The 26,222-nt window shown below is 44.9% G+C and overlaps 1 protein-coding gene across 2 annotated transcripts in view; it reads right to left on the reverse strand.

Moving 5' to 3' along the window:
- Positions 1–24,074, reverse strand: part of GON4L (gon-4 like) — a 421,863-nt gene extending 397,789 nt beyond the window's left edge. For both annotated transcript variants that reach the window (XM_086947415.1, XM_086947414.1), the window contains exons 1-2: positions 23,984–24,074; positions 19,346–19,801 (exon numbers count right to left, since the gene is read on the reverse strand). In XM_086947415.1, coding sequence (XP_086803541.1) covers positions 19,346–19,778 — 433 coding nt within the window. In that variant the 5' untranslated portion in view covers positions 19,779–19,801; positions 23,984–24,074. The remainder of the gene's footprint in view (positions 1–19,345; positions 19,802–23,983) is intronic.
- Positions 24,075–26,222: the final 2,148 nt, after the last annotated feature.

Here is a 26,222-nt window from a genome sequence, read left to right on the forward strand (position 1 = left end):
GACTACGGGAATTCCCTATACTTAGGTGCTCCCGCTTTTACAATCAAAAAGCTACAGGTAACCCAAAACGCTGCAGCTCGTCTTCTGTTAGACCTCAATAAACGAGACTCAGCTAGCATTGCCCTTAGGAAACTGCATTGGCTTCCGGTCAGGGCCAGAGTGCTGTTTAAGTCTCTCTGCTTTATGCACAAAGCTATGTGGAAAAATGCCCCTACTATGATCTGTTCCCTGGCAAAACCCTACCTTCCTCACAGGTCCTTAAGATCTAGCACTGCCTTCCTGGCTACTGTCAATAAAATCAGACGGACCAGATGGGGCGGGCGCTCCTTCTCTTGGAACGCTGCAAAAGAATGGAATTCTCTGCCTACCTCCCTTCGCAGTGAACCTAGCCTCCTAAAATTCCGGAAGGATTTAAAAACCCACCTGTTCATCTGATCCTTTCTTTTCTTTTAGTATGACGGTACTTAGCGCTACGAGGCCTTCGGGTTGTTTGCGCTCTATAAAACCCGGTTAATAATAATAATAATAATAATAATCCTCAAGGAGCTATATTTAAGGCGCTGTTTTGAGAAGACTAGAATTGGTTCACTCCTTTCCACGTGAGCCCCCTCTTCTGCTGGTGGGGGGGGGCTCTTCAGCGCCCGGAGGCAAGGAAGGGGGGTGACCAGTACTTACCCATCGCCTTAACGAATGTGGGGATTTATATAAAGCGCCATGATGGGCAAGTCATCGCCTCTAGGTGCTGTAAGGATCTTCTGGACCGGACGACAGTGGACCCGAATACATTCAAACAAAGTTTCCTTGAAACCTTCAAAGGAGGAGCCCTGCCTTGTAGCGCTGGTGTTCTTCACCACTGAATACCGTTTCCAATGAGAAAATGTGTCAGACTTAGAAATAAGATTTTGATCGGGTCCACTATAACAACATAGCGACTATTAGCGCTTGTAACCATCAAGATAATAATCCTACATTCCAAGTCCCAGATTTTGTGATAACAAGTATAAAGCCGGATCCTAAACACACACTAAAAACAAGCCTTTGCACAAACAAGAAAGGAAAAAAGGAAAAAAGCTAATTCTTGATAAAATAGGTAGTACTACAAAAATAAAGTTCTGACAACCAATGCTACAAATCTGATAAGGAATCCTCTCCTCCAAATAAAAGATATCTAATTATGCAGGGGCCATAGAAATACTGTTTGTGTCTGAGCATTCTGCAATACAGGTCCTGAGGAAGGCGGTCCATACTGACGAAACGCGTCGACCTTGCGTATCAATTGCACGTCCATCTGCGATCCCTCAGACGCAGAATCTAAGAATGAATGTAGCATGGATGATGAACAAGGAATGTTTGTTTTTGTGAGAGTGTTGACTGTTTTGTATATTGTTTTCCCTGCATAAAACTAGTTTTTTATAGATGAGATTACAAAATGATGTGTTTTATATTATGTGTTCTTTGATAAAATATATGAATTGATGTGATAAATCGATAAATGGAAAAATTATTTTTGTACTAAGTAATATAACTAAAAAGAAAAAAAGAATAAAATGACAAAGCTATAAAAAAAACTCTTTCTTGTTGTTTGCCCTACTGTACTAAAGTATTAGAGTCACAGTGTTGGATATATACCATTATAATTTTTGAGGTCAAGGGGGAACTTATTTCTTGTTAGCTGTAAGGATCATCGACAGACGTTGAAGCTGCTACCACTGCAGCACGCAGGGCGTTACTAATAAAGGAAATGTAAGCGGCCTCTTCCAGTACAACAGTTTGGCAGATTCAACGCCCCAAAACAACAAACATTTGCAATGTAATCGGTCCGATTGCATTGCAAATGCTTAGGTTTAAAACTAAGCGCGGCAATGCTTCACGGACACCGTGCTCGGTTTCTTTTTATATTTCTTAACATTAACACTGAGCGCGGTGTTCCTGAAGTGGGCGCTGCGCTCAGTGCTGTAGTTAAGAAATATATAAAGAAAGCGAGCGCGGTGTCCGTGAAGTGGACACGCACTAATTTTCAAAGTTAAAAACTAATAGTAGACATTGTATATTTGTAATAATAACAATGGTTTTTGCGTAGCGTTTTGACGTTGCTAGGCGCTACAAATTACCGCTGTTACAATTATTCAATGTGTTCCGCTTTGAAGAATGAAATGCTGAGTTGGTGCTGCCGACATTCAGACGCCTTAAAATCTCACTCCCTCTTCACCATTTCCAGGCTCCTGGAGAGCAGGGCGACCCATGTACCATCTCCCTCTGACAACCGAGGGTCGGGATCACCCTAATGCTCCACCCCGAGGCTTCCGACGCTCTGTGTGACCTGCGGCACATCACGGCGCATTTAGCCTTAACATAGAATAAGAGTGAAGTCAATATCCTGTTCTCTGCGCACGCTTTCAATTACCTGACCCGAGCGTGGACTTCCTCCGGCGGCGGTCGGCCGCGGAATGGCCAAAACAAACCTGGACGCCAAAAAAAATAAACCCCACCCACGATGACGATGCGAAAAGGGTGGAGAGGGAAGAAATCGCGGGAACGCCCACGAATCTGGTCCGGCCATGAAGGACAGATCTCTGTTCCAATGGCTAGCCTCCATTTATGGAGCTAGCCAATGGAACAGAGGGGCGGATTCCCAACCAACATATTATTCTCATTAGGTTTTCGCCTGCGCTGAACAGCTGCGGAGAGCGCAGCTTTCGCCGAGGCGAAACCTAAACACCAGCAACCCCTACAGTCCCTTTATGACTCAGCAAACTACTGTCCTCCATGATGCAGCGAAGCTGACACAGTACAGCTTTCCACACTTATCATCCCATGTCACACCAAAGCGGTGATCTCAACATGGAAGAATATATCTTTTGTGTTTAGCTAATGAGGACAGGAACATTTCATAAAAACTTGTATTCGGTTACATCATAGCGAAACCATAAAAAGTACAAAGATAAAATATTATATGTAAGGAAGAAGGGGTATCCCCGACTAGAGTTCCTAATTCGGGATGGGTATGGTATTTGAAAAGAAATAATTAGGAACTAATATTTAGACAAAGGACATAGACGGACTAATGACAGCACAAACTGTGATTAAACGAAATGCATGGTACAAAATTATTTTATTAAATATTCATTATGGTAAAAAACATTGTTATTTAAATATACATGATTATTGTGTGCATGCCTCCATTATATATGTGACTTTATCTACATATATAGACATATATTGTTAGATCCTATACATATTTCATGATTGATAAAGCGGAGGCTTGTTTTGGCACATATGTACATTAAAACATGGCTAAGTATGTCTTAATAATCATGTATATTTAAATAACAATGTTTTTTACCATAATGAATATTTAATAAAATAATTTTGTACCATGCATTTCGTTTAATCACAGTTTGTGCTGTCATTAGTCCGTCTATGTCCTTTGTCTAAATATTAGTTCCTAATTATTTCTTTTCAAATACCAAAGATAAAATATTACAATACATATAAAAAATCTCAATGTCATAATACATTTAAAAACTATTGTCATTTAAAACCATTGCTAAAAATAATTCATTGGGATACTAAACAGGAAGTGGAGTAAACTGGAACTCAAAATTTACAGCAAATTTTTAAACATGATTTTAAAAAACAAGCTACGCACTTAGCAGTGCATTGAGAATCCAGAAACTGCAGAGCCAGATAAGCGGGCCGACTGTTCTCAGGCCCATTTTTCATAGTAAGGGAGTAATCCAGCGCTTGCGAGGAAGCTCGTAGTATCTACAAAACAATATTATGTGCATTGTAGACTAGGTATACCATCACAAGGGCATTTCATTGGATTATGTGACCAGTCGTGCTCTTTTGGGAATGTAACTAAGCGAAAAAAAAGGAATTAAATCGGAACCTAGTCAAAACATATTTTTCATAAAAAGTTAGATGGAATGTTAGATATGGTTGAATACCAAAACAGTCTGGACTGATAGAATCTGTACATTTGAGGGTTTGCTTATTTCTTGAGAAAGACGTAGTTCTCTAAGATGGGTTAGGCATTGTTCTTTCAAGTCTTTCCTAGTGGTATCTATCATTGTAGAAGGTTCTAAGAAATAAGTAGTGCGGTTCAAGTCCTTAAGGAAATTGGAGACATACAGGAGCCATGGGATTTTACTCCAGTTTGCTAGAGCCAAACCATCGGTTATCAGTGAGCGGGTTAGATGGCATCGTGTTTTGGTCCAGATACGGTGCCACAACAAGATCGGCTGGCATCTAATATTATCTATCAGATAATCAATACCCAGCTCGATGTGGCAACCGTATGTTGGTGCACTTTGGGGTACTGCCAGTAAGTATTTTAGAAACTCATTCTGAACCGTTTGCAGGGTATCGATGGAAGCGTAACCCCAAACCCCTGCGCCGTAGGTTGCTACGCTTTGACATTTTGCGCAATAGATTTTTAGCAACTCTACTGGTGCAGGATTACCCAGTTTCCTCGTGGTCGCTCTCTGAAAAAGTAGCTTTTTACCAATCATGGCTTGTTTCCAGGATAATCTGTCATCCACTAAAATTCCTAAATAGGGATATTCCCTGGTGCGTTCCAGCCTAACTTGATCAATAAAAACTGGTTTAGGATTCTTCGCCCTAGGACCGATATGCATGACCAAGGCTTTGTTTTTATCCACTTTTAGGTCTAAGGAGAGCATAAATTGACAGTATTTATTTAGCTGTCTTTGTAGCTGGTTTAAAGTTCTGGCTAAAATTACGGAATCATCCGCATATAACAGAGCGGGAATAGGGCGCCGATTAATGGATGGAAGATCCTGACTTCCTTCGAGCATGGCCGCTTCCAGCCCATTAGTATATAGATTAAATAAGAAGGGAGCCAGGACACAGCCCTGTCTAACACCTTTATTGACGGGAAATGATGGAGATAATTCACCGCCAATCCCGTATCTAACACATGCAGTAGCGTCGGAGTAGAGTTCGCGAAGGAATTGGATAAGAGGTGGATCTACCCCCAATTCACCGAGAATAGACCATAGCCTTGAGTGAATGACACAGTCAAACGCTACGCTAAGGTCGACATAGACTAGATACAGGTTGCCACTTTTAGCCCCCACATATTTACCAATCAAAAGGGCTAGGTTCAATGCCTGCTGAACAGTACCAAGTCCCTCCTGGAAACCATACTGGAGATCTGTCAGGATGTTATTCGTGGACGCCCAATCCTGGAGACGTTCCAAGATCAGCCGGCCAGCGACTTTCCCCAAGGAATCCAGGAGGGAGATGGGCCTGTAACATGCTGGATTGTTACGTTCGCCCTTCTTAAAAATTGGGAGCAAGATGGAAGTGGACCAGGAGTCTATTAGGCCTATTTTTGTGACTGCTGCCATAACCTGAGTGACAAGAGGTGACCCAAGTTCCGGACTATGTACAAAGATATCTAGTGGAACTCCGTCCGGGCCGGGGGCCTTACCGGTTTTAGAAAATGACAACGCGTTAATGACCTCCTTATGATCAAAGAGAAGGTCAATGGGAAATATCTGGTCCCCGGGACGGTCACCTGCCACATGAACCTCATTGTTGGCATCCTCGGGGGGACCACCAAATATCTTTGAAAAGTGGGCTACCCACTCATCAGCCGTCACTGCAACCAGGGCCGTTTCTACCATTAGGCAGGAGTAGGCGGCCGCCTAGGGCGGCAAAAGGGGGAGGGCGGCAAAGAGAGGACCCGGAACGATAATTGCGCAGCCAGACAAGAAGGTTTTCAAGAATCTTTCGGGCTCCGGTAAAGCAATTGCGGTGCTGACCAGCAGGAGGGGATGCACAAGCTCAGCAGCTCACGTGGAGGTGGTGGGGGTGTGAGGCAAGGGACATGATCTAGCGCTGGGTGGAGATTAGATTGGGGACTCTGCATTTGGGAACTGCTGCCTGTCTTGTTCTCCCCCTGGGAAAATAAGCTCTCCAACTTCTGTGGCACCCAGCTCATGAACGGCATCCATGGGGATCCGAGGGATGTTATGTGCAGCATACTATGCTCTGTGGGAAGGCAATGACTAACGAATTACATAGAGGAAGTGCAGCTCATGAAAAAAACTAGTGTTTGTGCGAAACGTTGGTGCATAAGCACTCATCAGATGCAAAGAGATGTTATGTTATCTCTGTACAGCAAAGACGTGACGTAATGTAACATTTGAAAAGCATAAAGAAAATGCAGGATGATGGTGCTGCCTTTCATTTATAAACAGTTAATAGGTGTGAATGATACAAATTTAGATTCAGGAGTGTGTGGCTAGACTCAGCAGCGGTCTTCAATCTGTGGGGCGCGACCCCCAGGGGGGTCGTGGAGTCCTGGGAAGGGGGTCGCAGATTCTGCAGAGTGCAGTTCCTGGTATTGGGCTGAGGGTGCTCGGCGGAAGCCTAATTCACAGCGAGGTGTGAAAAACATCAACGCCTCATTGACAAGTAAAAGGTCTTTTAAAGACCTGTCAAGTACTTCGGTGTGACTGTGTGTGTGTCCCTGAAGCTGTTTCGGCCTGGCTCACATACACGAGCTGGGGGGAGCTGGGGGCGGGGCTGGGGGAGTGGCTGTAGTTTAGCCCTGTGACTGAAATGGATGTTGCGCACCTAGAGCTGTGGGTCCCATGACACATCCCCCGCCCCCAGCAGGGAGGCACAGAGATGCCCTCCCATGAGTGGGCAAGAAGAATGAAGACGACGGAGAGAGATACTGATCCCCACCCACCCATGAGAGAGGCACAGAAAAGGTGGGTGGATGAATGATGGGTGGATGGATGGATGGATGAAAGGCTGAAGGATGGATGGATGTGTGAAAAGGTGGGTGGATGAATGAAAGGGTGGATGGATGAATGATGGATGTATGGATGGAAGGATAAATTGGTGAAGGATAGATGTATGGATGGAAGAATGAAAGGGTGGACTGATGAAGAATGGATGGATGAAAGGGTGGATGGATGAATGATGGATGGATGTGTAAAAAGATGGGTGGATGAATGAAGGGTGAATGGATGGATGAAAGGGTGGATGGATGAATGATGGATGTATGGATGGAAGGAATGAAAGGGTAGATGGATGAAGGATAGATGGATAAAAGGTTGCATGGATGAATTATGCATGGATGGATGTGTGAAAAGGTGGGGGGGATGAATGGTGGGTGGATGGATGAATGGTGGGTGGATGGATGAAAGGGTGGGTGGATGGATGAAAGGGTGGGTGGATGGATATATGGATGAAAGGGTGGATGGATGGATGGATGGAGGATAGATGGATGGATGGGAGGATGAAAGGGTGGATGGATGGATGGGAGGATGAAAGGATGGATGAAGGATGGATGTATGGATCGGAGGATTGAAGGGTGGATGGATGTATGAATGGATAAAAGGTTGCATGGATGAATGATGGATGGATGTGTGAAAAGGTGGGTGGATAAATGATGAGTGAATGGATGAATGAAAGGGTGGATGGATGAATGATGGATGTATGGATGGAAGGATGAAAGGGTGGATGGATGAAGGATAGATCAGTGAAGGATAGATGTATGGATGGAAGACTGAAAGGGTGGACGGATGAAGGGTGGACGGATGAAGGATGGATGGATGGAAGGGTGGATGGATGGAAGGGTGGATGGATGGATGTGTAAAAAGATGGGTGGATGAATGATGGGTAAATGGATGGATGAAAGGGTGGATTGATGAATGATGGATGTATGGATGGAAGGATGAAAGGGTGGATGGATGAAGGATGGATTGGTGAAGGATAGATGTGTTGATGGAAGGATGAAAGGGTGGACTGATGAAGGATGTATGTATGGATGTGTGAAAAGGTGGGGGGATGAATGATGGGTAGATGGATGGATGAAAGGGTGGCTGGGTGGGTGGATGGATGTATGAATGGGTGAGTGGATGGATGTATGGGTGAAAGGGTGGATGGATGATGGATGGGAGGATGAAAGAGTGGATGGATGAAGGATGGATGTATGGATGGAAGGATGAAAGGGTGGATGGATGGATGTGTGAAAGTGTGGGTGGATGAATGATGGAGGGATGTGATGAGATCTAACAGGCGCATTTATGGTTGTCAAAAGTTGATGAAGAGGAGTACCAGTTTCTAGAAACGTTTGTCGGAAGGGGGTCCTTACGCCTAAAAAGGTTTTACAAGGGGGTCTCGGCATCAAAAAGTTTGAAGACCTCTGGGCTAGAGTGTCCTGTAGAGAGTAATAAATACCTGTACTTCTCCTTTGGTGTCAGATAATTCATTAGCTTTCTCTGGTTGCGGGTGTCTACTTTACTTAGCTTGTTTTGCCACCTACAAGCAGATTCTAAGTCTGTGCCCATAGACCCTCGCCCAGACTTTTGCCTTAGTTTAGGAATACTTAGCCCGTCTGTGCCTGTGGGTAGGTGGGGGCACTAGTCAAAACTTTGCTTAATATAAATGACACCTGATCGGAATAAACCTTGGCTGGAGGATATATGCTTAGATTTAGCCCCATGGTGTAACGCAAAACAATGCCTCCCCCTGCAGAATGTGGTGAGGGGCCACTGCACTGAGATTCCCATGTTAATTGGTGTTGTCTCTAAAGGTGGCCGAACGAGGTCGAGACGGTCTCTTAATCTGTGAGATATGGGAGACTCAGGGGCGCTCTTCAAATTCTGCCTGTTGGCCCCACCATTTTCCATTGCGTCATTGAGTGTAATGTGCTGTAGGGCACAAGTTGGCTGTGTGCTGCGCATGGCACCTTTGTATATTTCCTTGTCTAGATCTAGATATTCCCCAATACTTCCTGGAAAATCCGTTCTTGTCGGAGGAGCAAGTGTGTCACCGAACAGGATGGGACGCAGGGGTATAGGAGCGAGGATATTCAGAAACGCTAACATCAGGGAAGGGCTTTAATGGTGCAGGTGTAACGATAGAATACCTTTCTGAACTTGCATTGTTTAGGGAAACGTGCTCCCTGTACTTTCCAGTGAGGAGTGTTGAGTGCGCAGTGTAGTACAGAAAAATGGACATGCATCCCTAGATCAGATTGTGGCAGCTAGAGATGCAGCAGAGGTTCGTGGTCACTCGCTTCCATTTCTGCACATTCATGCACATTGAACCGAAAAACATACGCGTGTCTCTAATGTAGCCTGCGCAAGGCCAGGTGCTGCAGCAACTGTGCTCCATTGTTGGGGGCCCAGAGCGATGATCCAGGTTTAAACCTTCTCTAATCTCAGTTCCTTCGTTAATCGGATGCACCGACCAGAGCCGTAACCTCCATTAGTGCAGCATAAGCATTGGTGCTGGGGTTCAGAGGGCCTATATAGACACCCAAACTCACACAGACTATCTCCCTATCTAGATACATGCATTCAAACACACACACACACAACCTCCCTATAGGCATCCAAACACACACGACTCCTCAGAGACACCCAAGCAAACCACATGCACACAACCCGGGTCTGGTGGCTCAGTGGACTAATGCGTCTACTGCAGGGGCCTGTGTTCGACCTCATGGTCACAGGTTCAAATCCCGGCGGGTCCACTCAGCCTTTCATCCATTTGGGGTCGATAAAATGAGTACCATTGAGTTGGGTAACAACAAACATCTGTTATTTCAGCGCCAAGAGGCCCGTAGTGGTGAACGTGCGCTTTACAAATACTCATGTTATGTTATGTAGACACCTAAGCACACATTCATGCAGACACACCCACAAATACACACGTACCCCCCACACATACACAAACTATTTTCCAGACACTGCCCACTCGCACACACACACACAAGACACTGACAGACAAACTGGTCCACATTGCAAATAAAGTAAAAGGGAGGGGGGGGGGGGGGGGGGGGGGGCATTTTTCAATTCTCGCCTAGGGCGGCAAAACACCTAGAAACGGCCCTGACTGCAACATCGAGATGTTGAGAAGATGACGCATCTACCAACAAGCATTTGCAATGCAATAGGTCTCGCATTAGGAAAGTTTGAGTTATTGGTATTGTAAATGACAATTTTTTCATTTATGTGTTGGTTTTGAAAATAGCGAAATTAATAGCTTTGTCATTTACAATGCCAATAGTTTTAACTTTCGCAAATGTGACATCTATAGCATTTGTAATGCAATATGTGTAGTATTTTCGTGACTTAGATGTATTGATATTACAAATAAAAATGGCTTTTAATTTTTTTAATAATTAATAGTTAAATATAAGTTATTATTTTATAATGGCAATAGCTTTTGTAAATAACTTTTGTGAAGATTATGTTCATTGTATTTTGTTGTGACGAAAATCCAAGAACAGAAGTGAAATATTAACATCTTTTTGTGACATTTGTAATAAAGCTTGAAATATTCAGAGAACATATTTAAACCAGTTGTTGTTGAATGGTTGCACAGATTGATGCTGTGGTGGTGCTGAGTGATGCTGTGGCGTTCAGTGATGCTGTGGTAGCGCATAGTGATGTTGTGATGCCCCTGAGTGATGGTGTGGTGGTGCTGAGTGATACTGTAGTGAGGGCGACAGACAGAGTGAGGGCGACAGACAGACAGGGTGAGGGCGACAGACAGACAGGGTGAGGGCGACAGACAGACAGGGTGAGGGCGACAGACAGACAGAGTGAGGGCGACAGACAGAGTGAGGGCGACAGACAGACAGAGTGAGGGCAACAGACCATGTCCTTGTCTCTTTATGATTTAGTGAACAGCGCCAAGAAACCGTCCGGTGTATGTTGCGCTTTATAAATCTTTTTTACATTACATTTACATTACAGACAGACAGAGTGAGGGCAACAGACAGACAGAGTGAGGGCAACAGACAGACAGAGTGAGGGCAACAGACAGACTGACAGAGTGAGGGCAACAGACAGACAGACAGAGTGAGGGCGATCGATAGATAAAGTGATGGCGATAGAGTGAGTGCGATAGACAGATAGAGTGAGGGCGATACATAGATAAATTTATCTGTCTATGTTGCATTGAGTAGAGTTTAAGTAGGAGGTGTGTAATTATGTGGCACTGAGTGGTATTATGTGGAGTGTATTTACGTTGCATTGAGAAGAGTAATTATGTGGCGTGTAATTATGTGGCATTGAGTGGTAATATGGGGAGGGTATTTTGCATTCAGTAGAGTGTAATTTTGCGGCGTGTAATTATGTGGCGCTGAGTGGTATTGGGAGTGTATGTTGCATTGAGTGCAGTGTAATTATGTAGCATATAATTATATGGCACTGAGTGGTATTGTGTGGAGTGTGTGTTGCAGTCAGTAGAGTGTAATTATGTGGTGTGTAATTATGTGGCACTGAGTGGTATTTGGAGTGTATGTTGCATTGAGTGCAGTGTAATTATGTTGCATATAACTATGTGGCACTGAGCGGTATTTGGAGTGTATGTTGCATTGAGTGCAGTGTAATTATGTGGCACTGAGTGGTATTTGGAGTGTATGTTGCATTGAGTGCAGTGTAATTATGTGGGACTGAGTGGTATTTGGAGTGTATGTTCCATTGCAGAGTGTGTGAGGGTGCAGTGTGTGAGGGTGCAGAGTGTGAGGGTGCAGAGTGTGAGGGTGCAGAGTGTGAGGGTGCAGAGTGTGTGTGTGAGGGTGCAGTGTGTGTGTGTGAGGGTGCAGTGTGTGTGTGAGGGTGCAGTGTGTGTGTGAGGGTGCAGTGTGTGTGTGAGGGTGCAGTGCGTGTGAGGGTGCAGTGTGTGTGAGGGTGCAGTGTGTGTGAGGGTGCAGTGTGTGTGAGGGTGCGGTGTGTGTGGGTGCGGTGTGTGAGGGTGCAGTGTGCGGTGTGTGAGGGTGCAGTGTGAGGGTGTGGTGTGTGTGTGAGGGTGCAGTGTGTGTGTGAGGGTGCAGTGTGTGTGAGGGTGCGGTGTGTGTGAGGGTGCGGTGTGAGGGTGTGGTGTGTGTGCGGGTGCGGTGTGTGTGAGGGTGCGGTGTGTGTGAGGGTGCAGTGTGTGTGAGGGTGCAGTGTGTGTGAGGGTGCAGTGTGTGTGAGGGTGCAGTGTGTGTGAGGGTGCAGTGTGTGTGAGGGTGCAGTGTGTGTGAGGGTGCAGTGTGTGTGAGGGTGCAGTGTGTGTGAGGGTGCAGTGTGTGTGTGTGAGGGTCCAGTGTATGTTAGGGTGCAGTGTGTGTGAGGGTGCAGTGTGTGTGAGGGTGCAGTGTGTGTGAGGGTGCAGTGTGTGTGAGGGTGCAGTGTGTGTGAGGGTGCAGTGTGTGTGAGGGTGCAGGGTGTGAGGGTGCAGGGTCTGTGAGGGTGCAGATTAGGGTATGCTGCAGCAGTATGAATGTTCGCAGGTGAGATTGCAATGAATATGTACAGTAGTGGTGGTGTTTGGTGCAGCATGATGTTGGAAGCCCAATGCCATCCAGGTATGCTATAGCAGAGGGGTGCAAGAAAGGATTGAGACAATGTGTGGCAAGCCTTGGGTTGGATTGTATGTGCATCCAGAAAAGTCTGGCATGGTTCCCTTGGAGATTTGTCAAGGGCTCCAATGTGCCGCCCTTTCCTGGGTGCTTGGAACTGGGTTATTCCTGCATCAGGAACCCGACCAGCCTGCTGATAATGGAAGGATGGAGTGCACATGAACGGGTACGCTGCAGAGACATCTGTGCAACACACAGGCTGAAGATTTGGAACAGGCGGTCACCTCTGAAAGGCTGGTAGAGCATAGGAACAACAAGCCACAAGCCTGTCATGTTAGTCATTCTTCCCTAGCCCAGGCATTCCTTGGGTAGAATTAGTCAGCTGGCAAGCTTTGACACTCCCCATGCTAGCCGGCCTCTGGCTGTCAGTGGAGTAACTGGACTCTGTGGCGGCGATGAAAATCGAAGACCAAGTGACTGCACCCGCTGTCTTACCAGTATATACAAGGTATGGCCTCATCAGGTGCAGCGGAGAAAATGTACATCCAAAGAGTGGTGTCTCTGCAAAATCGAAGTAGGGAGACACACAAACGATGGTCAGGAGTTATGACTATGAAGGCTTCAACTTGAAATGTGTAATTGCTAATGGGGGTAAAATGCCACGGTCCTAGTCAGTATGCTAGAGTAACGTAATGGCCACAAAACATCCCCCTTGCAAATTTGCGCAATGGCGTCACTCCAAATACAAGCCGGCAACCAGGGGAAGGGGGGGAGAGGGGGTTTGGAAAAAGACCCAAACGCTGCTTGCCCGCTTCTCATAGGATGTGAAGCTACCGGACTTGCCGCTGTAAAACCCAGGTCCAGACCCAGGTTAGTGGCGAAGTAGATGGCGCCGCTGGGCAAAGAAGTACAAAGTGGGGCAGCAAGCTCCCACTACGGGTTCCAAAACAGTACTGGGGGCGGCGCTGCAGGTACCAAAGCAGGAACCAAGTAAAGGCGACATCACGTCTCAGTAAACTTAACTGTTCCTCGTTGGGAACCCGGCGTTAGACCTACCCCGTTCTGCTGCGTCCAGAAAGGTGCCATCTCCTCGCTGTGCGTGGCGTTAAGTATCCTGGAGTGCAGGCGCGGAGTCACGGGCCGGTCCATCGCGGGGGTGTGGCCTCACAGCACGCAAGTGCAGAGATTGCTAGAGGTGCTATAATGGCTAATAAACAAGGCGGCCATCTTAGATCGGAGTGTGAAGATCAACAATCTGGCCCCAGTAATGGTAAAAGGTAGTGTTTACCTTAGTTCTACGGATGGTGTGCTTAAATCATTAAATAAACACTGACCTGGTGGTATTTAAGAAAGGGCTCAGAGAAAGAACTACTGCCTTAGGTTAGTCAGCCAAAAAATGTTATTACGAGTTCAGTGCACTAACAGTTATGTCGGCTGTAAACAAGGTGTCGTAATCAATGGGACTGAAACAGCATACACCGTGAATATAAAGTCACTCACATGTCAAGGGAAAACAAGGGCTGGCATTCCACACTTAACTAGCAGGGAGCTCCGGGGACGAGCCAGCGCTGGACTGAAACCGAAACATTCCATGGGGCGGGACTTCCGTCTTCGGAAGCCCGCGCACGCGCCCACGGAGAGAAGCAGTGCTGGTGACGCGGGGCTCCCATGCCCGAGGGTGAGCCCCGCGGAGGCTGCAAGAGTTTATAATGGCGGTAAGTGGGGCTTGGGGCGATTGTATGTATGAGGCGGTTGTGGCGGTGGGGGTCTCTGTGTGTGTGTGCGTGCGTGTGTGTAGGTGCGCTCCTGTTTGTGTGCGGCGGGGGGGTGCCGGTGAGTGGGGGGAAGTAGGGGGGGTGCGCGTGTGTGTGTGTGTGTGCCTTCCTGCCTGCGTGTGCATGTGTGTGTTCAGGGAATCTGTGGCAGGGTACGTGCACGGCGCCGGGCTGGGCGTGCGCATTCGCGCACCCAAATCCGGCAGAAAAGCTCGTAACACCCTCTTGTCCCTCATTCCCCCGAGACGGGCAGCTATAAGTCTCCAGCTGGACGCATCCTTCGGATGCTATTCCAGGCGAGACCTAAAAAGGGTGATTTTACCGAATGCCAGAACAGAGAACTGTCTTTGCGTAGGCAGCTCTCATGTAATTGGGCCCACAAGTTCTTCTTAATTTCATTTCTACGGTTGTGCTGTGCCAATTTTTAAACCTTTGTAAGTTTATTGATTTCAGCACGATCTCTGACTGGGTGGTGGAGAGCTCTTTTTAAGTCAGTTAGGGCTTTACGGCAGGTTGGATTAAACCAGCCTTTGGTTTCCGATTTTCTGGACTTTTGATTACGAAACAACTCTTTCCGTATGATTCTAATAATTTCCTAGAAGCTGGTTATAATCAGCTGGGGTGAGGAGTCTAATGCTAAGCAGTTATTCATCCATGGAAGGGCTTTGGATACCACTTTACTAGTAATTGCTACTGGGTCAATTTTAGACCATTTTACAGAAAAGCCATTTACTTTGTCCATGGACAGCGTTTGTTGATTCAGTAGACTGGGCCTGGTTAAATGAGGTAAAACATTTTTAATTGACAGGCTAACACTATTAGGAAAGTAGTCACTACTAATATCTGAGCCTGTTTTAAAAGTTTTCAGTTGACCCTTTATAATCTGGGAACATAGAATGTAATCGATGACACTTGACAGTCCCATACCATGAAACCTTGGAGAGAAATTGGCGGGTGGATCTACAAGGTCATTCACATATTCCATCTCTAGTGAAAATAGACACTCATTTAGGCAGTTACCTAACTTCGTATGTGTGAAGTGTGTCAGGGAGCATCCATTTTCGTCCTGAAGACCACAGGTGCCATTCTTATAATTATTACATAGTGAAACATTAAAATCCCCCCACAAATCACATAGGAGGTAAAGGAAATGTACTTATTCCGCTGTTCGTTTAGAAAAGATGTAATTTCAGTTAAAATGTTAACACATTCGGTTGACTGAAGGTTGTTATAAAAATTAACCAAAAAATACAACATGCATTTATTAAATGAAACCCTTAAGATTTGAACATTCTCGCCAGACAGAAGAACAGTTATGTCCATAGGTGGTAAATTGTTTGCGGTATATACTGCAAGACCTCCCTTAGGTCTACCAAAAGTTCTAGAGCTAGCTGGGACATGGTATGTTTTATAACCTAGGAGGTGTATAGGCTCAATGGCCCAGGTTATCTGCAGGCATACTATCTGGTGTACACTAACTGTGTCTAACCATGGTTTGTGATTTATCTTGGAGCGGAGACCGGCAATGTTCCAAAATAGAACAGAAAGGGTTAAAATTGAGTTTGTCGGGTCACTGATTTCAAGGGGAACGTCAGTGGATGCAGTTCTGGCACCGGGGAATTTGAATGTATTTTAGGGGAATCGTCAGGGATAATAGAATTCTCGTAGACCAAACCTGCCTCTACTGATCTTGGGAAGACTACCTTCCCCACATTACCAGATGTCTCACTTTTAGCAACTAGAGACTCTGGTAAATCAATGGTTATTTCTATGGAGGAAATGGGTGTTATTATTTTTGATTCCATCATCTTGTTGGGGATTACAATAATAGAGGAGGATCTTAGGGAGCTTGAAGATGTTTGTAAGGATTTAGACCCAGAAAATAATGGGTCCGAGCTTCCCTGACCAGTACGCGATGGTGGTCAATCCACCATTTCTAGACAATTAAATCTATTTGCGACTGGTATGCCTCTCCAACCTACAGAAGGAGCGATATATCTACCTCCATATCCTGACCAATCGACCCAATCCCTTCTCCTATCCCAGTTTCCTACTTGGGTCCAGTTCCATTCTGGGCCTTCATTATAACTAGGTGATGGGGGATAGAAGTAGGAGAGTCTTTTTGTATCTATCCCCTCATTTGTTACTGGCATACCCCAGGAGCAAATGTGCTCAACTGTGAGTGGGTCATCAAAGTTGACTATAACGCAGTCTCCCGGGATTCTTTTCGGCTCCTTGCCTATCCAAGGGACCCTGCGGACCATTGAGACTCTGCTAGCAGAGTGCGGTGGTAAAGGTCTAATGGTAGATAACCAATATTGTACCTTATTTTTTAAAGACCAGCCTGGTTCCTCCACATTAATACTCCGCTCGGGAACCCCGGTCATAATTACCACATAAGGGCTTGCTTCTGGTGGTAAATGTATTGGATGCCCACCCCTCCCCCTGATCCTGGTGTTAATAGTTTGTGCCCCTGGTGGTTTAACTGGGACAGACTTCAGGGTATTAGGGGGGACTGGAGTTTTTGTTGTCTCGGGGACCTTCTTCATCCCTACAGGAGGGGGCTTCGGTTTTACAATTGTCGCTTCAGTAGTGACTTTTGTGGCTTGCGCCCCTACCTTGGGGGTTTTGTTGTTCGCTTTTTGCCCCCCTGTTTGTACCAGCCACACGCCCTTGGGGATATTTGAAGTTGTGTTCAGAGCAGCTATCTGCGTTTCGATCTTTATAAGGGTCAATTCAATGGGCTGCATGTAGGTTTTGACTAGTTCGCCTAATCTAATTAGTAATTGGTTATTTACCCCGCAAACTTTGCACCCTTCTCCCGTGTTACTATTTACACTAAGGTTTGCTGTGTTCATGGAGAGATTTATGGTTTCTGTTGGTATAGTGGTTAACTCTCTCTGCGTTAGACTAACTTGACCTGCTGACTGATTAGTGGATGAATCTTTATGGTGAATATGTTTCTTGGTTTGTTTCGCTTTGAGCGATTTCTTTTGTTTCTTTTGTTTAGGTATAGCGCCCTCCCTCAATCCCCGGTTTGGGGCTATGTCGGGGTCCTCCCGGTTCGGGCTCGCAAAAAGAACAGGGGTTTTTTCTAGCATCATGGACGATTGCGAGTCCGAAAACTCTAGGGATGCCGACAGGTCAACCATACTTGGCACAGTGTGGGTTTCTACATGTACTTCCAATAGTGGACCAGTTTCCCGTAAGTGAGTAGGTGTCTTGGCTGCGGCTAGGGAACCCAATGAAGACCGTTTGGCCAGGGTCAAATCTTGTGATACCCTTCGTTCTAGAAGGATTATGCCTTAGTCAATTGCCTCGTTAGCCCTAGTAATATAATGGTCAATTGGGCCAGTTATCTGTGCTGCACCCTGTGCTGTTTTACTCCTACTACCTCTAGTAGTCCTGGTGTTATTAACAATAGACAAAGTTATGACAATAATAGAGAAGATGGAGGATAGAATATGTCCAATGGAGGTGGAAAGATAAGTATCGCAGGCCAAATGTAAATGGGGTGGCCCAGTCCATTCTTACTCGGTCATTAACGGGCCCGCCCTTGGCCCGGGCTTCTCCCGCGCGCGTCCCGCGAAGCGGGCAGTGACGCTTTGATTTAAGCACCACCTGACGCAATTTACCCGCAGACGGCTTCCTGCTGCTAAGTCAGCTGGGATTTGTAGTCCCCTGCACCTCAAGCTCTCCCCCACACAGCGGCCGCACTGATGTTCCTGGGGTGCGGAGGCGGGAGGAGAGCGAGCGCAGCAGGCAGGGCAGTGGTACCGGCAAAGGAGAAAGCGGGCACAAGTTCGATAAAGAAGCTCCCAGGAAGGTAGGATGAGTTCTACCTGTTCACCAAATAGCAAAGGTGTCCCCACTCCACCGGCAGTGACGCTTTGATTTAAGCGCAACCTGGCGCAATTTCCCCGCAGACGGCTTCCTGACGCTAAGTCAGCTGGGATTTGTAGTCCCCTGCACCCCAAGCTCTCCCCCACACAGCGGCCGCACTGATGTTCCTGGGGTGCGGCGGCGGGAGGAGAACGAGCGCAGTAGGCAGGGCAGTGGTACCGGCAAAGGAGAAAGCGGGCACAAGTTCGATAAAGAAGCTCCCAGGAAGGTAGGATGAGTTCTCCCTGTTCACCAAATAGCAAAGGTGACTGGATGGAGCCAGGCTCCAGGCTCACAGGTTATATTACACATGGCAATGAACAGCCTCATAAAATATTATTCTTTGGCACCTACTTATTTATATCAGAAACCAGAATATCAGAACAAAAACAGAAGATCAATACGGGCCCCAGTCAGAACAAAAACGGTGAACTGATCGAGAGTCACCTTTTCTGTCCTATTTGTCCACATAATACATTGAGGAATATCGCACAGTGAACCTGAACAAATGCTGAAGAACAGGCTCGCTTAATAAAACATCAGACTGAAAAGACTAAGTGCCCAAAAACTTCTTGTCATGTTTCCCCAGAAAAGTGGCCATCTGCTGGATGGACTCCAACGTGGCTGAAGGCATTTCACAGGTATTGCATATGACATTTTGGGGTTGCACAAGGACGATACACTTCGTTCAAAGAATACCCACAAAGTTACTTTCTAATTTCGTTGAATGAGAGGGAAAACCAAATTAGTCATTCCTTTTAATTCAGATCAAAAAAGTCATATCCTCGAGTTTGCATATAGTAAGATACAAGCGACGACAAATCTAAAGCATTGACAAACTAGTAGGTCTATATTGGCAAAGCGAAAATGCGAGACCTATTGGTTTTGCCAGTCCTTGATTAACACTGTAACTTCTGTCACTTCTTTTCAACTTAAAAACTAAACTGTAACCTATGGAAGCCATCAGGGTTTTCTCTTGTGCCCATTTTAAAAGGATGCAAAGTAGATTACTTTGTGTCATGTGTTGTTCTGGGACCAGCGTCCAAATAAAGTAACAAAGTTGCATACGAGTTTCTTTCGCCTGAACTGTGTCAGAGAATTGCAGGAGTTGAAATATGTCAGGGGCCAAGTGTTTGACTGGTTAGAGCAGGGGGTCTCCAAACCGGTCCTGGAGGGCCGGATCCAGGCCAGATTTTTTGGATATCCCCATTGAGATACATGTAGTTATTTTAAAAATCTGGCATGGATCCGGCCCCCCAGGACCGGTTAGGAGACCCCTGGGTTAGAGGATCCAAAATGTAACAAATATTATCTAACAGAAAAGACATACAATGTGAGTTACCTTCTGATGAGCACTGAACTGGCGCCTCTGCCTCCTTTGCGTGAGAGGGATATTCATGTCGGTCTTTTCCCCAGTCTGATTCAAGTTTTTTTTCTTCTGCAATCCTTGAAGAAATATCAGTGAGGCCACCTGAAGTCTTCAAAGTAACAACCTGTGTCGTGGTAGATGTCCCTCCGGAGTTTCCAGAGTCAGTGCTGTCTTGAGTTCTTGACTGACAGTTCAAGCCATGCGCTTTCTCCTGCAGAGCAGTTCGTGCAAGGCCTGCAGAACTGTTTAATGCTCCTTGTTGTACAGTACTTTCTGGACTTGGTTTAATAGTCTGACATTGGTTGTGTTCTCTGTCCGAAGTCGCAAGTTCGCCCTTATGGGGAACTTTTGGATTTGGCTCTGCCTCTGAGGGTTCCATAACCTTTCTCTTCTTGCAGGGCAGCATCTTTATGACTGCAGGCTTTTACTCTGAAATGTAGCAAAGCAAGTTTAGTGTAAACCGAACAGTCGTTTTGTCGCGGATGGTTTCAAGCTTTATATATTTTCAATTACATTCAAGGTTTTTGTGGTCTGGGACTTGAAGTTGTGCAATCATGAGCTTTAAAGACACTGGGAAACTGGTATGAAAAGCCTCACCTACATCATACAAAGGGAGTAGAGACCTTCAGCCAAGTTCTGGTGTGAATCAATGTAATGAAATATAATGAAACACGTAAGTGTACAAGATTTCAAATTACTGTGATTTTTAAGTCTTAGTTGGTCAATTGACCCCCCCCCCCGCAGACCTATTTAGATCCCATGGACTCAACATAATCTCTCAACTAATCCTGTCGCTCACTGAGGATCCCTCCAATTCCAAAACCAACTTCTGCAGCGCCATGACCAACAACTGCCTCAAACTCAACTACGACAAAACAGTAGTACTTATCTTCTGGAAGAACACCTCGGTATGGGACCACAGCTGGTTACCAGCAGAACTAGCACCAACACCCACACCAACACCAACAGACCATGCACGCAACCATGGCATCATCCTTGACAGCCAAACTGTTGATGAAAAGACAAGTCAACGCAGTCGCCTACTCCTGCCTCCACACCGTCCACATTCTCCGCAGAATCTTCAGATGGATCCCAATCAACACCAGGAAGACCGTCATGCAGCTCCTCGTCAGCAGCCGCCTTGACTACAACAATGCTCTCTACACCAAAATTTTCTACCCAGCTCCTCAGAAGACTACAGCCAATACAGAACACTGCAGCCAGGCTCATCCTGGACCTCCCCAAACTGACTCACATAACCCCCACCTCAGAAACCTCCACTGGCTCTCCATCCAGAAGAGATGCAAGTTCAAGATTCTCACACATGCTTACAAAGCCCTTCACTATAAAGGACCATCTTACATCAACCATTGCCTGAACTTCCATCATCCCACAAAACACCAGTGCTCCGCCTCATTCACACTCTCTCACACTACCCACATCCATCGTAGCTAAAGCAGGGGGCGCTCCTTCTCCTACATCGCCGCCAAGACCTGGAACACCCTGCCCCTCCACCTCCGAACGGCTCACTCCCTGGCAGACTTCAGAAAGAAACCCACGTCCTAGCGTTTCGACTGAGACATGGTACCCCTCACTGCCCAGATACCCCTAGGGGTGACAGTGATGGGCTCTACAAATGCTGAATGATTGATGAAATTAGAGTTAGCATTTTTTTTATGTACAACCAATTAACTGTGCTCCACAATTTAAAGGTTACTGCTCTTGCAAAATTGTGGAGAATCGGAGGACGTTGCGGTGCGCTACTGCTGCAGGACCATTGCCTAGGTGGATAGTATCCACTGATATGTGTATTAACAGATTGTTTGGGTACACGTTGCACATCTCTGTCTTTGCGGTTATTACACAGAACTACCCTGGAATCCAGAAGAAACCGCCCATGGGTCTAATTATGGATACATCAAATTGCATTGGTACTTAAACTGGTCGAGAAACATCATTCACAGAGGATTTTTGGTTATTTTTCATCGGACGGTCGTTTTTCGCTTTCGTTTGCATTACAAGAATAGTACGATTGCCCTGAAGAAGTCCCACTAGAATAGGATGAAAGGCGTTGGCTGATGGCTTTCGATTGGAAATAAAGAAATTATAAACCAACTGTTGGGACAATTAACTTCTCTCTCACTAATTGGTTCAACTGGATATAATGGACATTTAAGATTTCTTACATATATGTTAAGAAAGGTGGTGCAGTTCTGATTTATTGCTTAACTTTCATATCTAAATGTGTCCATTGAGTTTCAAATTCTCAGGTCCGCTACATAGGCGCTGGAAGTAGGGGTACAGGGGTGCTGCAGCACTCCCAAAATTAACAATGCTGGAGGTCAGGAGATGAATGAGCAATAACGATCTCTTTAAATATTGTATTTATCTTGTAACATTTGCTGCACGCTCACAGACAAAGGTCAAATGTCAGGCTATGTCTTTTGAATCTGCTGCTTATTAGGGAAAAGAGTGCTTACTATTATTTCTCAGACTGCAAAGCGAGCGGATTTTGTAACAGAGATCTAAGTGAAGATCTTGCTGGGGTACAGGAAGGGAAAGGCTGACAGTTTTTCCTAACACAAAACATTTAAATACCTATAAATTAACTATACACATATTGAAAAATATATCAGCAATTAGGCAAACACAAATGAAGTAAATTTTAATAATATCAAAACAAATCAAGACACTTTACTTGATTTGCAAGTGATAAACATTCGCTGAAACCAGATTTCCATTTGTGCGCTACATAGTTTTACCAGTAAAACTGTACATGTCTATTCCAATTTGGAGGCCATTTCAAAGGAAAATCTGCTGTCTGTAAATGACACAGCGTTCCCTAAACAGTGCTCCAAAATCCACTACCAGCTACATACCACACCCATAGCACTCTCATGCTGAATGGGCATGGCATATTTGCTACACTTACTTTTTGTACAATGCTTGGATTTATCACAATCCCTAGGACTTCAGTCATGTAACATTAATGACATCACCCCCACTCTGGAAATTGTTCCAGCACCACTGGTCCACTAGGTGTCTGACCACTAGCCATCAGTGGCTCTTCAGAAATGTCTAACACGATTTTCAGCAGAAAGGAATGTTTTAGTAAACAAAGATTGATATGATAACCACAATTAAGATGTGATTTATATGAATACACCAGATTTTGGTTTCTAACATCTCTATGTCGCAGTCTATATATAGATAGCTAGTATACAAGTATGTTTTAGAGTCACTTATTTTGGTGATAAATGTCACCGTGCAGTCACTTGAGAGCGATAATTTGACAGTTGGGTCCTGGGCATAGGACAGAAGGCCAGAGCAATCTAAAACTGTTGGGAAACAGCTCTTAGATACCAGGGATTTGAGTCCCAGATACTGTCTCTTCAAACAATGAGGTGCATCCTTAGCGCAAATGGATCATTTTACTTTACATATCTATGGAAACTGAACACACATCAATGAAACTGAACAGCAATTTATTTAAGAGACTTTTGGTTTTTCTAACCATTCACTTTTCAGAAAAGACAGCTTGTTTAGATGTTTATGCCATTAATAACTGCTGAAATGTCAACAAAATGAAACTTTAGATAGGGAATAGACAAAAGCCTGCTCCTTAAAGTCAAGTAAGGGAGGGGCAATTCTGAAAACACTAACCACTCTCGTTAACATAGCCAACATTGGTATGTACGGATAATAGCGGCCACCAATAGAGCAATAGTCGCTATCAAGGTAAACAAAAAGACAACATCGTGTTTTTTTACTGGTAAAATATGGAAACAAGTTTGGGGATTTTTTTTAATTAGCCATTCTGACTTTTCCAAGTGTGTTTACTGAACGTCAACATTGAAAGGAAGCAGCAGATTGAGCTTTTCTAGCAACCACTCAGGCAATGTAAAAACGGTTGACTGCAATTTATGCTAAATGCTTTAGTTGACTTTACTTATTTTCTGGAATATTTGAGAGTATGTGTAGCAGATAGGCAAAGGCACATTCTTGGGAAAGATGAGACTCATTATTGAAAAAATATTATGGCCACATTCCTGTCCAGTTTCCCAGGCCCATGTGTGATGTGCTACTTCAATCCAGTATTTTTATTTTTTATTTTTGTAGTGTTGGTTATGCCATTATATGCCAGTACTACACTACCCAGAATTCAAAGAAACAAAACGACTCGGGCAGCATATCACGCATGGACCTCGGAAACCTGCCAGCTATGTATCCCTGAGGTAAGTACGCTTATCTGATAAAAACGTAACAGTGACTCCTATGCTAGAAATATATTTCTTTAATTTGATCCAACGCCAAGCAACCAGAACTTGGACACTATCTGCTCCTAAGCCCAATGACTACAGGGGTTTAGTTCCTCGTTTCTCACAACACTGCACTGAGAACGATAATTGTTTTTAATTTGCCCTAAATGTACACATTTCATTTATGACGTTTATTGTCATCTAGGTACACTGTAAACAGGAAAAGTACTTTGCCAAATTAAGAGGTACTGGCGCGACGTGCTACATTTGTCCGCCTCCGCGGCGCCCCCGCTTCCTGTCGCCGCCCCCACTGCTCGACGCTGCCTGCTCTGCGGTTGTTTGCCGTACATACCGAACAATACCCCTCTCTCCCATTTAACGGGTCGCCTTTCCTTCCGCAGACGGTGACCTGGAGACTGCACTGTCCCCAGAATACAGCGCGCGCAAAAGATGAGTGCACTTCCGGTCCGACCGGAAACAGGAACCGCAGCTGAAGGTTCCGCTGCGCGAGCAAATTAGTTCCCATTAGAGTAGTACCTTTGAAAATCCATAGCAACCACGCTCCGTTCACGTGAAGGCCTGGGAGTGTTCGCCAAACCCGCCGCCCGGTCTGTGCCTCTCGGTAAGCGGTTGAGTTACTGGCAGGGCCACTGGAATTATGCGGCACAATGCAAGTTACTGGTAGGGACACTGGAATTTAACACCCAAATACAGTCAACCTTTGTGAAAAGCTTTCCAGTACTCAGGAACCCGAGTCACCATATATTTTGTTGTTGTAACTTTTGAACCGTTTTAGCTAGAAACAACATTTTGTTAAAATCGTAGATTATGTGACAGAGATGATAGATTATGTGGAAAATGAAGCAAATGCATAATTAGGAAAAAATGGAGTCGCCCCGGCTGTAGATTCGCACAATTCCAATGGCCCTGGCACACGCACCCCCTGTAGAGTTTCGAGAGGCACAGTGCTTCGAAGCGAGACCAATACAGCTGTATAATAAACAGCTCCTAATAGCCTAGGTACAGTTAAATTACAAATTCTGCCTTTTACATAGTTAGCAAAAAGAATAAATGTTATAATATAAGGGATAAAGTACCCCCCTTCTGTACATTATAAGGATATTGCAACTCTGTAAACCAGGGTTCGAGCCTCGGGGTCGCGTCCACATCCTGTGATTCTGGGCAGATCACATAATCTCCCCGTGCCTGAATGTGTAACGGAACCGGTGCTCATTTAAAGCACTCCAATACCTTCGGGTCGAGTTTGTGTTATATAGATGTGCAACAAAAAAAAAATCACAGGGGAGTACCATGACCATATAGAGGAACAAGGCCGAAGGACCAGTTCCTTTATAAGGTTATGGAATTCCGAGGTGCCTTCAATATCCTGATCATGTACGACTGGGGGCACTTTATCCCATATAATACATGGTCCCACCATCACTTTTCCCACAACCCCATTAAAACATTGGTGCGTAGCTCTTTCACATGGAAGAGAGAGAGAGCTTGTTTGCAAACATGAAGAATAAAATTAGAAACTCTAGCGCAAAATTAAAGCATCCAAAACCTCCTAGATATTTTTGCAAAAAGATATTAGAAAGAGTTCAATACAAGTCAGTGTTTATTTCTTTCAAAGCGCAGTGGCTCAGAATGTGTAGAAACCTGTAGAAAGATTCTAATTATTCTATAAATATCTAAGGAGTGCAAAAGATAAACATGTTCTTTCTGCTTGTCAGTGTAAGCTAGAAAAAAAGAACAGAAGAAAGAAGCAGAATTTCGTTTTCGTTACTTTAAACATATGCTTTAATTGTGCTCCGTGACCTGCCTTTCACCTCCACTCTTGCTCTACCAGCAGGCTTTGTGACACCAGAACTCAACTGTAAAACTTATAACATTTGACTTCTGAAGTCTTTTATTTATAATCGGTGCTTGTGTGCATCACAAGTCACCGATCATAAATAAAATTAGAAACTAGCATTTATACAGGTATTGAAGAATCCCATGTATTATAAAGGTATTGTTTAACAATTAAGTGGTCACAAGCAGATTGCACCGTAAGATATTTTGGTGATTTATCCAGTAAGTATCATACAACACCACTGAGAAACCTATGATGATTATTGTAATTGCTGGAGAAGTCTGCAATCAGTCGGGCTGACTGACCGACTGTCTGAGGTCTGCAATCAATTTCCTGTCACAAATTTCAGTCATTATTAAAAAAAATCAGATGGTTAATGTGCCTACAGCACAGCGCAGCGTGTCACATGTATGTCACAGAACTTTCTTTTATGCGATTGTTTCTGAGATCTTGGCGTTACCTGAAGGTCACCAGTGGCATTATGGGTAAAATAGCTAAGTGCATTAAGCACCAGCATCAAACAGGTATATGTATCCTGCAAATTTTATGTCAATCATTTATTAGTACAAGGTTAATGAAATGGGTTCCATTGAAAAGTAATACAAATCATTATTAAGTTTTAAGAAATTCATAGCTGGAAATGGATAACAAGCATTTGCAATGCAATAGGTCTCGCATTAGGAAAGTTTGAGCTATTGGTCTTGTAAATGACAATTTTTTTATTTGTGTTGGT

Source organism: Lissotriton vulgaris, chromosome 12 (genome assembly GCF_964263255.1).
Source record: "Lissotriton vulgaris chromosome 12, aLisVul1.2, whole genome shotgun sequence".
NCBI classification, from domain to species: domain Eukaryota; kingdom Metazoa; phylum Chordata; class Amphibia; order Caudata; family Salamandridae; genus Lissotriton; species Lissotriton vulgaris.